Source organism: Geotrypetes seraphini, chromosome 1, assembly GCF_902459505.1.
Source record: "Geotrypetes seraphini chromosome 1, aGeoSer1.1, whole genome shotgun sequence".
Classification (NCBI taxonomy): domain Eukaryota; kingdom Metazoa; phylum Chordata; class Amphibia; order Gymnophiona; family Dermophiidae; genus Geotrypetes; species Geotrypetes seraphini.
Window position 1 is genome coordinate 34,967,402 of NC_047084.1, and position 13,957 is coordinate 34,981,358.

Consider the following 13,957-nt stretch of genomic DNA (forward strand, 5'->3'; position numbering starts at 1 on the left):
TTTTGTTGCTTCTGAGGCTGCTGTTTAAGAGGAGGGTGATTGTAAGGAGCCGTCCTCGAAGCAAAACGCCATTGATAGAGAGGAGCAGGGCGTGTAGGTTTGGCAGGAGCTGGCTTTGGCTTAGGTCTGACAATAGAAGCAAAGGATTTTTCATGTTCAGACAATTTCTTGGTGGCTGCCTCGATAGATTCATCAGAGGTCATTGCCTGCACAAGGAATATTAGCTAAGCGATCTTGAAGATTAGGGTCCATGTCAATGGAACTAAGCCAGGCAAGGTGACGCATGGCTACAGAACAAGCAGCTGCCTGGGCAGACAACTCGAAGGCATCATAAATGACTGGAGGAGATATAATCTGAGTTGTGATAAAGAAGCAAGGACTTCTTGAAATTCAAAGTGCTTTTGAGTATCCAAATAAGTCAAGAATTTTGGTAATAGAGAAATGAAGAACTCAAAATAAGTAATAAAATGAAAATTATAATTGAGGACTTTAGATGACATCATGGCATTTTGATAGATGCGACGTCCGAATTTGTCCATAATTTTCCCTTCCCTTCCAGGAGGAACGGTGGCATAAACCTTGGAAGGATGGGACCTCTTCAAGGAGGACTCGACTAGCAGGGACTGATGAGATAATTGCGAGTTGTCAAACCCTTTGCGATGTACAGTTTTATACCTAGAGTCTAATTTGCCTGGAACAGCCGGTATGGTATAAGGGGTCTCCAGGCATCAACCAAAAGGCTGAGACAAAAGCTTGTGAAGAGGAAGCTTAAGTGACTCTGCCAGAGGTTGAGGGAGATGCACGACTTCAAGGTACTCCTTAGAGTATTTGGAACCAGCATCTAACTGAAGGTCCCAAGTCAGCAGCCATCTGACGAAGAAAAGATGAGAATGACAACTGATCCGCCAATGCTTTGCCTCGAGAAGGACTCGAGGACGTCGAGGCAGCCTGGGTCGAAGATGAAGCTTCGGCAGGAAAAAAGGCATCAAAAGAATATGGAGACTTGGACGAAGCAATCGAAACCGCTGCATCCTTGAGGTTTGGAAGTGGAGACCTTGAGCGAGGAGTCGGCGGTCTAGTCGAAGTAGGAGTAGAGCGAGGCTTATTTGAAGAGGGACGTTCTTTAGAAGAAGAACTATGCCTGGAAGTATGACTCGATGAAGGCCTCGATCGTCGGTGAGAACGGTGCTTGGAAGCAGATCTCGAAGATTCAGGAGACTTCGCCTCGGAGACAGAAGCAGCCGATGCCACCAAAGAATGGATAGGACTGGAGGCTGTAGATCGAAGCTCCAGAGGCTTGATGGAGGAACCTTGATACACTCCCAAAGACTCTGCTCCTTATATAGAGTGTGAGGATTCCTGCCGTGGCACTTGCAAAGATTCTGCTCCTTGCTTCACGTGCTTGGATGCCAGACCAGACACTCACAGAGACTCTGCTCCCTGCAAAGAGTGTGCAAGCTCAGACTGAGGCAAAGGAAGTGGCTCAACCTCAAGGGAGTCTGCTGAATGCCCAGGCTGGATGAGAGGAAGAAGCTTCGGTCCCATATTAGTAAGGAACTGAATGAATTGCTTCTCCAACATGGTCTGGAAAGAAGCCGGCAAGGATGGATCTGCGTCTGAAACCGAACCACCTGCTTTGGCTAGAGGTTCCACCGAGGCAGTGTAAATCGAAGTCTAAGGCACTTTAAGCACCACCGCTGGAACTTTCTGCTGAGCTATCTGACCTGAGGAAACAGGGGAAGATACAGCAGGTGTAGTCGAAGAGAGAGCCGCTGCAAATGACAAAGGTCTGATGAGGATCGAGGTGGAAGCAGTAGAAGCAGGAGGAGTCTCGGTCGAAGGTGAGGCCGAGGGTGCCTTCGATGTCAAGGGATCGGAGGAAGAATCCATCCCAAACAGCTTCTCCACCAAAAGATGACGACGTTTAAGGGCTCGAGGTTGAAGAGTAGCACAGCACTCGCACGACTTCGGGTGATGTTCCGGCCCAAGGCACTTGAGGCACCGATGGTGTGGGTCCGTAAGGGAAATCGCATGCCGGCACTGGCTACACTTCTTGAAGCCCATGACAGGCCAGGACATAGAAGGAAAAACAGCAGCCGCAAGATCGAAGCCCTTGGGCTGTGGCCGAGCGGCCTGCCCCGGCAGACGGACGGAAGATTGAAATTTTTTTTTTAAAATCTAGAAATAAAGCAAGAACAGCGATTCGTGAAGAAAAAAATACAAACCGCGGTTCAGAGAAGGCACAAAATAACGAAGTTAAATGCAGAGAGTCAAAGACGGACTTCTCAGCTCCGCAGAATAATAATAATAATAATAACTTTATTCTTATATACCGCCAACAATCTTGCGACTTCTAGGCGGTTTACAATTGGGATGGTGGGAGTGTTGGCAATTCAGGAGAATAAATTTTGTACAAAACTGAGAACTGAGGAGATGTGCCCTACACTGGGCGGGAAGGCACTTGCGCATGCGCGGTGCGGTCGACTCGAAACTTCGAGTTTCTTCAAGCAAGTCTGCTTGCGAGCTTCCGCATCCGGGCTCCGCTGATGATGTCACCCATATGTGAGAATAGGCTGCCTGCTTGTCCTGGGATAATCTGTTTTACTACTTGGGATCTGGGTTGGCCACTGCTGGACAACAGGATACTGGGCTTGATGGACCTTCGGTCTGTCCCAGTATGGCAATTCTTATGTTAACGTCTTTAAAATCATGAATTGGAGGTAGAGCAGGTAAATAAAGAATGGTTGTTTACCCTTTTAAACTGTACTAAGACAAGGAGACACTCCAGGAAACTAATAGGTAGCACCTTTAAAACAAATCAAAGAATGTGTTTTTCATTCAATAGTTCACTACAGTGATGGGAATTCATACTTGGCTAACTGAGGGACTTTTTAAAATAATTATAAGGTGTGCCATACTAGAGCAAAACAGATCACCTCTGGAACTTTAAAAAAAAAAAAAAAAAATCGGCATCATGTTGGCCACCCTCCAATATCCTCTTTTGAGGCGTCCTAATCTATTTATCCTTTCTTCATATGGAAGTTATTCTACCCTCTATCATTATCATCCTTCTCTGTATATCTTTTGTAGTTCCACTATATCTTTTTTAAGAGCTGTGAAAACCAGAACCAAACAAATATGATTGTATCATAGATTAATAGAGGCACTATTATATTCTCCCTATCACTATTTATTCATTGCTTTCCAAACAATTACTCACTAGGTATTAGAAGTTATTTAATATAAAGGTTCACAAAATAAGCAGCATGTGGTAATGGTTGACATTCAGCAGGAAAAAATAAAAAGCTCACCTTCTTTATAGCAACGATTCTGCCAGTGGTCTTGTCTTTTGCCTTATATACTGTAGCAAACTAGAGAAGAACATCCAAGAAAACCAAGAAACAGTTAACACAATTACTTTGATATTCTCATTAATTCATTTTGGACTATAAACAATTGCTAGCTTGTGAAAGGTTCCAGCAATTGTTCTGAAATGCCATGCTATTTCATAGGTAGACAACTGGGGGAAAATCCCTTCAGCATATCTAGTTTGAAATATCTTCTTAATGCTAACACACGCTTGCTTGTCAGTGTATTTTGTATATCATTTGGTCCAGCATTATATCACTTATCACCCCTTTTTTATTTACTAATGAGCTATACAATATGTATACAGTAAGGGCCAGATTCAGGTAATGGTGCCCAAAGTTAGGCACTGTTAAGATATGTGTCAGTTCTTATAAAGCAAGCTTAATAAAATAACACTTAGCTTGTCTCCCCACACTCAACTTTGGTTGTAAAAACTTATGCCTGCTGAAACCTGGTGTAAATCCTCATACCCAACTGAGGGCAGTTGGGCCTGTAAAGCCAAATATTCTATAACGTTGCGCCTAATTTCTAGAACACCCCCTGACCTGCTTATGCCCTTCCCATGGCCATGTCCCTTTTTGAGTTCCATGAAATGAAATTTAGGTGCGCATATTAAAGAACAGGGCAAATGTGTGCTTGAAACAAACTGTCTTTCTTGGTACGTCAAGCTCCATCTCTGGCGGCATTCAAAACCCAGACTCAAAGCTCATTTCTTTGAAGATGCTTTCAATTCCAAACTCTAACCCACCATCTAAGCACCAGTATCTGTCTTATCAGTCCCTCTGTTATTCCCCTACCTGAGCACTGTGTTTTGATGCACCTTCTTGTCCAGTTTGAAGTCCTGACTAGATTTTAAGCTCTTTTGAGCAGGGCTGTCTCTTTTATGCACTGCACTGCATATGTCTAGTAGTGCTATAGAAATGATTAATAGTAGTATTAACTCCTAATTGCTGCCAAGCAACACCAATAATTGTTAATGCCTAATTAGTTTGCGCATGCAGTTGGCATCTGCACCCAAATTTGGGCAATCAATTTTGGGTGACCTATATAGAATCTGAAGGTGTTGAAGGTGCGTGGCACCATGGCCAGCCCAAGCGGAAGGGCTGAGAACTGGAAATGTTGCTCCAGAACATGAAACCTAAGGAACTTCCTGTGATCTAGAATAATTGCGATATGCAGGTAGGATTCTGTCAAATCTAGCGAGGCAAAAAATTCCCCCAGCACTACAGAGGCAATGACTGACCAACTGTTTCCAAGTAGAAAGCACTGATGGACTTCAAAATCAGAATCAGTCTCCAGTCTTCCAAGTCTCTTTTGAGCACAATGAAGTATCTGCCCAAGCCCAACTCTGTGTCTGGGACAGCTGCTAGATCTAGCAGCCTCTTTACTGTCACATGGACTCTGACTGCTTTCTCTGACTTCCCCACTGGGGAATCCACAAAGTGGTCTGGAAGTAAGATGAAAAGATCTCAAGCCCAGCCCAGATCATGTCCCTAGGCCAACCTCCACCTCCCTTCCTAAAACCTATATTGGCTTGTGCACCAGCCTTCCCAACAAACCACAAATGCATCAATAAAACCCTTGTACTAAAATAATCAGTCAACTGGCTGGCAGTAGGAGGTTGCTCATTTGAAGTATTTACTAAATGTTTAATATCAGTAAGGTCTGACACCAAGCAAAACAGAGCACTAGTACCTACAAAATTTGTCCCTACTAAACTAGCATAGTACTTCTGTCTCTTCTCCTGCAAGACAATCTTGTAATCATGCACAATATTACCCCAAAGCGACTCTGTGACAGAAGAAGACCTCCTTCAACCATGCTCCAGTCACCTACACTAAAATTTCAGTTGAAGGAGCTCTTCGTCAAACCATTTTACTGAATTATGCTCATATTTTTTCCTAAGCCTATAAGGCAAAATAGTATCTAACTAGTTGACAGCCAGTGGTCCATGGCTGTACTTAAGTATGGCTCCTCCAATTAATAGTTAAAGAATAAATATAAATGATCAGATCAAGAATGAAATACCTGCTTGATTTACTGAAGAGGATGCGCCAATTTGAAAACAAACAAGCAAACAATCAGCAGAGAAATAAGGAGTTCAGGTTTATGAACTGGAGGTTTAAGGGAGAGATGCCTTGGCTGTGAAATAATGGGCATTGTACTGAACTGCAGAAGTTAACATAATACCTATAAGGGAGAATTCTATAAAGCAGGGGTAGGCAATTCCAGTCCTCCAGAGCTGGAGCCAGGTCAGGTTTTCAGGATATCCATAATGAATATGTATGAGATGGATATGCATGCACTGTCTCCTTGAGATGCAAATCTATCTCATGCATATTTATTGTGGATAGCCTGAAAACCTGACCTAGCTCTGGCTCTCGAGGACTGGAATTGCCTACCCCTGCTATAAAGAGTACTAAAGTTAGGCATCCAATCTAGGTACTAAGCTAGCATTATATAGCTGCAAATTTGTGCACCTAATCTGTTATAGAATACTAATATAAATCAACAATTATGCATGACCTTCTTATGCTTGCTCTATGATAGATGTAAAAGGGCACACCCAAGCCAGCAGTTAGGTACCCTTACAGTATTAAATTACGCACACATTTAAATAGTTAGAACACCTTTGCACACTAAAACAGGCACCAAGTTATAGTCTGACTTCATGTGCAACTTTCTTCAAATTTATCCCTTATTTTCTAACCTGTTACTCTCTCTTCTATCTACATACTCCATCTTTGCTTACATCCTATGCTGTCTATTAAAATGCTTTATCGTGCATTGTAATGACTTTGTAACATACTATACCATACTTTGTATGGTAATTGAACTTTTTTCTTTTTTACTGCTGTAATTGTCTACTGCATATGTTTGAATTATTCCTGCTATACACCGAATTGAGTGAACTCCTTCAAAAAGGCAGTAAATAAGTCCCAATAAATTAATAAACAGAAGAGCACCCATGTGCACTTCCGTTTCACCCCCATTTTGGTGCTAAACTTTTGTTTGAGCACAAAAATTAGAAGCCCAACGTTTGGCACACTGAATAGAATTTAGGGAGTTAATGTGCAGAATAGGCAAGTTCCTTCAGATCCTAGTTTGTTCTTTGCACAAAATATTCATTCTGCAGCTAAGGCACGTCTGATATATGTACCTATGTTTCCATTGCAATTGGCGCAATATCCCATGTTTGTATACATTTTTACGAACAAGTATTTGAGATACGATTGCTGCACAGCTCTAGCACATGGCTGGCTCAAAGGGTGTTCAGCTCTTCCGGCGTCGTATTCCGGAGAGGGAACGATTGTGCTTGTAAAATGAAACCTGCGGCACTCCTAGAAACAACTGTTGCACAAAGACAAAGCGCCGAAGTTAAAGATAACTGAGCACTTGCCCGTAAACTATGTAGAATCCAAAAGACATGCGACTCTCCTCCAAAGCGAGATGCTATCCCGACTGAGACGCATCCGCCTCTGTCCAAAGCCCTAGGCGCTCCTCATCCTCCCCGCACGCCAAGAATTAGCCACTGCCTTACCTGTCCCTCTCCCAGGAAGTCCAGCTTCTCGTAGCGCCGTGCTCGAGAGCGCACGTCCAGCGCCATGACCGCCCTAGCCAGCCGCAGTATCAACCGCCAATACAGCAGCCGGTAGAGGATTTTCCGGCCGGGACTTTAAATCGAACTGTCCACTTCCGGGTCAGGAGCGACGCGTTGCCCAGGGTAACAGGTCTGTAGACGGAAGCCAAATTGTAAACTACTGGAAACTGACTCCTGTGTCATGCCTTATGGTCCTCCCGTCTAAATCCACTGGGTTATGGCTGCCCAGGCCGAGCAGCAGATGGAAACCAGAGACCAAGGTTTTGTGAGCCCTGTTTCTGTAAGGGACACCGTGCGGAGTGTGCGCATCAGCATTCTTTGCCTACAGCGAATGGGAACGCGCGTTTTTGACCTGTCACCCTGCAGCAGAGCATAGGTATTAAACGGGGAAAGCCAGGGTCCTACCAAATCTCCTTACAAGCTTGGGGAAGACCTAAAGGAATGGAGGCCTCGCTCAGACTGGATAACTGTCTGCCTTTGGTCCACCCCCCCCCCAAAAAAAAAAAAACCCCACAAAACTTATATATATATATATATATATATATATATATATATATATATATATATATAAAAACAAAAACAACATTGTATTATCTACCAAGAAAATAAAAATAGGGCTAGAAGCAGTAAGACTAGGGGGGCCTAAAACTCAGATCTGATTAATTAGAAAGAGGACAGGGGATGATTCTGTATAGGACCCAGCCACAGTAGCTGCCTAAGTGGCTGAGAATTGTGTACTGGCGTTCGATAGAAGCACATCTGTCTTAAAAAATAGATGCCTTAAACCCCCTGCTTCTTTAACCAACACCCATTTCGCAAGCGCCAATTACAAAATCGCGCCTTAAATGCTACAAGGCCAGCTGAGCTGATCACGGCAAGGAAATCCCCAATAAGCTGAGCCGGCAGCACTCAGCTGATGGGGGTGGGGTGGGTGGGAGAATACCCCTGCAGCAATTAGCTGAGCCGGCTGCATGAGACCCCCACCAAGTACCCCTGAAATTGGCAGGAGGGATGCCCAGTCCCTCCTGCCAGCACCCCTTCAGAACCCCCACCATCCCCTGAACCTTAATACCTCCCTGCCACCCCTTCAAACATGCAAACCCCACCCTGGCATCTCCACAAATGTCCAGACCCCCACCCCCACCACAACACCCCCATATCTTTGTCAAACAAGGCCAGCTAGAGGGATGCTTACTCCCAGCCAACAGGCCCACCTCTTCAAAATCCTGTGATGCACCAGGGAGGGGCTAAGGCCCTGATTGGCTCAGATGCCTAAGGCCTCTCCCATAGGAGGGGCTTTAGGCCTCCTTCTTGGTGCATCCGATTATGCAATGGGCATGGCTTAAAACTCCATTTGGCTAGGGTGGGGGGGTCTGCAGGTTTGGGGGGTGTCGGGGGGGGGGTTCCTAAGGTTCAGGGTAGAGAATGACATGGTGTCAAAATTCATCACCATTCTTGTCCCCGTGGATAACCACCGAAAACAATTCCGTGTCATTCTTTAGTGTCTATATCAACCTCTGTCCTACATCAGTATTCTGCAATACAAGGCTTGAGAGTCCGTGGCAGTGCCCATTCATTCTCTGATTCTTCCCTCTCTCCTTAAAGTATGAAATGGAGATGGGTTAGGTTCTCACCATTATTGGCAGGGACAGGAACAGTGACAAATTTTGTCATGTCATTCTCTAGTTCGGGGGAGGAGGGTGTATGTCAGCTGTTGGTGGGTTTTGGGGGGTCCGAGGGAGTGTCAGCAGGAGGGAGTGGGCATCCATTCTACCAGTCTTCAACAGGGCACCTACAATCAGGATGCCTGTTTTAAAATCAGCCCCGTTAGAGGCCCATTTGTGCTTAGGGCTGCAGGCGGAAGCTTCTGCATGAAGCCCTTCCATAGCCTGCAGCTCTCTTGTCAAACTGGGTCTAGCACTGGGGTCAGTAGGGCTATCTGTAAGCCGGCAGGGTGTGCCCAGTGGTTTCTCTGAGGAAGTATGTTTATGAAAATCTTTCTATACCGCCTATATAGCCAAAAAGGATCAAAATTAATTTTTCAATTCCATCAGTACTCCGAGATGTATACCATCCCGTCCAGGCAATTGCTACTCTTCAATTTGTCAAATTGCCCTATTTCATCTTCCAGTGTTACAAAAATTTGTTTCAGTGTCTCTGACGCACCAGCATTGAATACCACTGGTTTAGGAGTATGTATAAATGATTGATGTATGGGAGTCTGGGTGTATATGTATGAAAGAAAATGCAAGTCTTAAGTATGAGTTTTAGGGAGGGGCATATTGGGCAAACACACAAGCATGTATCCCAGCATACTAAAGCACTTGCACTTCTGTTTATTTAGTAGTACCAGTAGGTAATAGAGTAGCAGCCTAACGGTTATAGTAGCAGGCTAGCAACCAGAAGGTCCATGATCTTTGTGACCATTGGCAAATTACTTAATCCCCCATGTGCTAGAAGGCAATGGAAACCATGCTGAGAAAACCACAAAGGGGAGGGGGTTCCTTCATTGTGTGGTTATCAGGAGTCAGTTTGGATCTGGAAAAAGCTACTACTGCTACTATTTCTATAGCACTTCTCAAGGCAAACAGTGCTGTACATAAACATATAAGAGAGAGTCCCTGCTCAACAGCACTTACATTCTATTCAAGAGATACAAACAAGGCATTAGGATGCAGTAGTTATGGGACTGATTAAAACAACATGGATATTAAACAGGTGAATAGGAGTTTAAAATGTCTTCACCAAGGCAGGCTTTTAGGCTGGAGTTGAATTGGGCCAGAGCCTATTCTGGAATACAGTAGCACCTTAGAAGGAACCAGCTCTGGAGATGGCAGTATAGGAGAAGGGTACAGATGGTTTTATTTTATATACTGGTTTTCCTTTGGCAATAACAAAGCAGTTAACGATAACAAATTGCATAAGAAAAGAACTACAAATCATAAGACACAGCAAAGAGGGAGAGACGAGAACCCCCCCCCCCCCCCACACACACACACACACACATATTAATGACAGCAGATAAAGACCTGGGTGGTCCATCCATTATCAAGGCAGTGTGATTTAATTGATGGAGTTTGCAGGGAAGGATGCATGGAAAGATACAAGTGCATTTATTCTGCAAATATGTCAAGTAAGAGAAGCTTACACTCTTTATGGAATGGATAGGAAGCCAATGGAGTGACTAGAGAAGAAGGTTATATGAATGAAGCAACACTTATGAAAAGTTACTACTACTATTAATTATTTCTATAGTGCTACCAGATATACGCAGTGCTGTACAGTCACAAAGACGACAGTTCTTGCTTGAAAGAGCTTACAATCTAAACCAAACTTTTAGTGCTGACACACTAAACGGAGCAAATGTTTCTTGTGGCACATTATAATTGAAATTATAAAATTGCAAAACTACCAAAAAATTAATCCCCCTCCCTTTTATGAAGCCACATTAATTTTTTTAAATCATTGACCGAGGCGGTATTAGGTCTGATGCTCATAAAATTCCTATGCGCTTTGGAGCTAATAGTGCCACGGCTGTCAATAAAAAGCCTAAAGCAGTTTTGTATAAAAGGGGGGGGGGTTGAGGGTTATTTATTTAAAGTTATTTAAGCTATGTATGGGTAAACTAAAGCAGATAGAATACAATTGCTAATCGATGCGATGGATGGGCTTGTTTTTGAGTGCACATTAATTCAAAACGTGGCTTGATAGTTGACCAAGCTGACATGCATTTCATCATCCACCATCATCAGTCGTTCTCTTTTTTTTTTTTTTCAAATTTAATTTCAGTCAGAGCTGAAAATCCAAATTCGCAATAATAATAATATCCAAATGGTAACAAAGCTTTGATGTTCAATAAAAACCAATCACATGAAAGAATGATGCTTGTCTGGGCAGTTGTATCTTTATGTACATAGATGCTCGTAAAATTGACAGACTCTTGCATATGCAACATACAAGTCATCTAGTGTATACTTATGAAGGGAATTTTTTAAAATAAAATAACATTCTGGAATCTCTCATGGCACACCCAGTATCTCTTTGGGGCACACCACTGTGCCCTGGCACACAGTTTGAGAGACACTGATCTAACAGACAAGACAGATAAACAGGATGTCATGTATATAGTTAAGGGGAACGGTTAATCTGCTGGGTGGGTTGGTGAGCAGTAAGGTTATGGATTGAAGGCTATATCAAAAAGGCAGGTTTTCAGTCTGCTTTTAAACAAGGTAAGAGAAGGGGCTTGACGGACAAACTCAGCTAATTTATTCCAGGCAAAGGGGATAGGTAGATGAAAGGAACGCAGCCCGGAATTGGCAGTGGAGAAGGTATAGCTAAGAGCAGCTTATTTGAGGAACAGAGTTCTTTGGGAGGTGTATAAGGAGAGAGGTAAGAGAGATATTGAGGGGCAGCCGAACAAATACATTTGTAGGTCAGCTATAGGAGTTTGAACTGTATGTGAAGGCAGATATGGAGTCAGTGAAGTGATTTAAGGAGAGAGGCAACATGAGTGTAGCGAGGCTGGTAGAAGATGAGTCGTGCAGCAGAGTTTTGCACAGATTGCAGGGGGAGAGGCAGCACTGCGGAAGACCAGTTAGAAGTAGATTGCAGTAATCTAAGTGTCAGGTTATGAGAGTGTGAACAAGGGTCCGGGTAGTGTACTCGGAGAGGAAGGGGAAAATTTTGGTGATGTTATATAGAGAGAAGTGACAAGCCTTAGCAGTTTGTTGGATGTGCATAGAATTGAGAGGTCAGAATCAAAAATGACTCCAAGGTTGCGAGCAGAGGAGGCTGGAACGATGACAGTATTATTTACCGGAAGAGGAGGAGGAGCAGAGGGTTTAGAAGGAAAGAGGAGCAGCTCAGTCTTGGACATGTTTAGTTTCAGATGATGGCAGGACATCCAGGCAGCAATGTCAGCCAACCAGGCAGAGACTTTTTCTTGGACTTTAGGTGACTTTTCAGGTGTAGAGAGGTAGATCCGAGAGTCATCAGCATATGGGTGATACTGGAATCCATGGGAAGAGATCAGGGCACCAAGGGAAGAGGTGTAGAGAGAGAAAAAGTCCTAAGACAGAACCCTGGAGTATGCCTGCCGACAGTGGGGTAGCAGCAGAAGAAAACCCACCTACACCTATACTAAAGGTGCCATGGGAGAGGTAGGAGGCAAAACAGGAGACAGATTTGCAGAATCCAAGCGAGGACAGTGTATCAAGGATTAAGCTGTGATTAACAGTATCAAAGGCAGCAGACAGGTCAAAAAGGATGAGGAGTTAGTAAAGGCCCTTATATCTGGCATGAACAAGTCACTGCAGACTTTGGTGAGGGCAGTCTCTGTGGAGTGTTGAGGCGAAAGCTAGATCGTAGAGGATCAAGAATATGTCAAGTTGAAAGGAAGTCCAGGCAGCGACGGAGAACAGCACGCTTGAGTAGCTTGGATAGGAATGGAAGAAGGGAGACAGGGCGATAGCTGGATGGGCAGGTGGAGTCCAGCGAGGGTTTTTTGAGAAGTGACTTCACCACATGTTTGAAGGCAGCAGGGACAGTTGCAGTGGAAATGGATAGGTTGAGAATATGGCCGATGGGAGGGTTAACAGTATGTGAGAAGAGGTCAAGGAGGGATGGGAATAGGGTCTGAGGGGCATGTAGCAGGCTTGGCTAAAGACAGAAGTTGTGCAGTTTTTTCCTCCGTGATTTCAGAAAAGGAAGTCAGTGGTAGTTGACAGAGGGACGAGAAGGTGGGACCAGTCAAGAGGAGCTTCCTGAGTTGTTTAGGTGAAGGATGAAGGGGTGGTATCAGTTTGAAGTTCAGGAGAGTAGATGGTAGGGGTAGGGGAGAAGGATGTGACTTTGTGAATTCAAGGGCGATCAGTCATAATCTGGGGAAAGAGAGAAGGAGGGGTTGGAGGTGGGGGCACTTTTAGGAGGGAGCTCAGCATGGCAGAGACGAACAGGGGTTGGAAGAAAGGGAGTTAGTTGGATGTAGTAGTTTTGCTTGACCCATGTAAGCACAGAATTAAAGAAGGTCGGCATAAATTTAAAGTGAAGAAAGTCAGCATGTGTGCAAGATTTGAGTCAAAGGCGCTTAGCACAGTGGGTACTGTAACATAAGTAACGGACACTGGGAGTGAGCCAAGGTTTAGGTATGGTACGCTTGACAGAGTGGGGAACACAGCCTCATGTACAGACTTGTATAACAGAGTGGAGACAAGGAGAGGTGAAACAATGGTTGAGAGCATGGAAGGATCAAGGGCTTGAAGATTTCAATACCTGTTGGAGGTTACTTGGCGTGGCTGAGGGGGACGGGGAATAATTGTGAAGGCTATCAGATGGTGATTAGAGATGGAGAGCAGTGAGGTTGAGAAATTAGAGAGAGAGTATAGTTGGAGAAAAAAACAAGATCAAGGCAGTGGCCATACTGGTGAGTAGGGGAAGTGGAGCATAGTTGGAGGTCAAATGAGGAGGTTAAGGCAAGAAACTTAGAAACGTACCTGTCAGTGGAATCATTAGGGTGAAAATTAAAATCCCCAAGAATGAGGGAGAAGATAAATCAAGTTATACAACAAAATTCTGAACAGATTGATGGGGAGAGGGATGTTTAGTGGACCTGTTAGGAAGAAGTCGCTGTCCTACTCTTTGTAAGGATATTTACATTTGGGGTACAGGACCTAGGCAGACAAAAAGCTGCAAAATGTAGGTATGTGATAACCAACTGCAGACAATAGTAGAAGAGCAGTCTGTAAATCAAGAATATAGGCTGGCTTAGCCTCTTGCACACTCCAATCTTTTCATTGGCCTCACTTCAATTTCTTTTTAATGCTGCAGAACACAGCAAACTGCAGCCAAATAGATAACACTGCTGATTTTATCTAGTGGTACACAAAACACATGGGAGGGGATAAATCAAAACTGAAGCAATGAGCCTCATGCCAATTCCATTGCTGTCAATAACCAATGGTGATGCTGAAAAGTAGACAATATAAGCTT

General features: G+C 44.0%; 1 protein-coding gene across 2 annotated transcripts in view; it reads right to left on the bottom strand.

Moving 5' to 3' along the window:
- Positions 1–7,264, bottom strand: part of CDK7 (cyclin dependent kinase 7) — a 104,878-nt gene extending 97,614 nt beyond the window's left edge. Inside the window, exons 1-2 of one of the 2 annotated variants that reach the window (XM_033929745.1) lie at positions 6,911–7,264; positions 3,312–3,371 (exon numbers count right to left, since the gene is read on the bottom strand). In XM_033929745.1, the coding sequence (XP_033785636.1) occupies positions 3,312–3,371; positions 6,911–6,976 (126 nt within the window). In that variant the 5' untranslated portion in view covers positions 6,977–7,264. The remainder of the gene's footprint in view (positions 1–3,311; positions 3,372–6,910) is intronic. The other variant, XM_033929736.1, reaches the window with a different exon arrangement.
- Between the last annotated feature and the right edge of the window lie 6,693 nt (positions 7,265–13,957).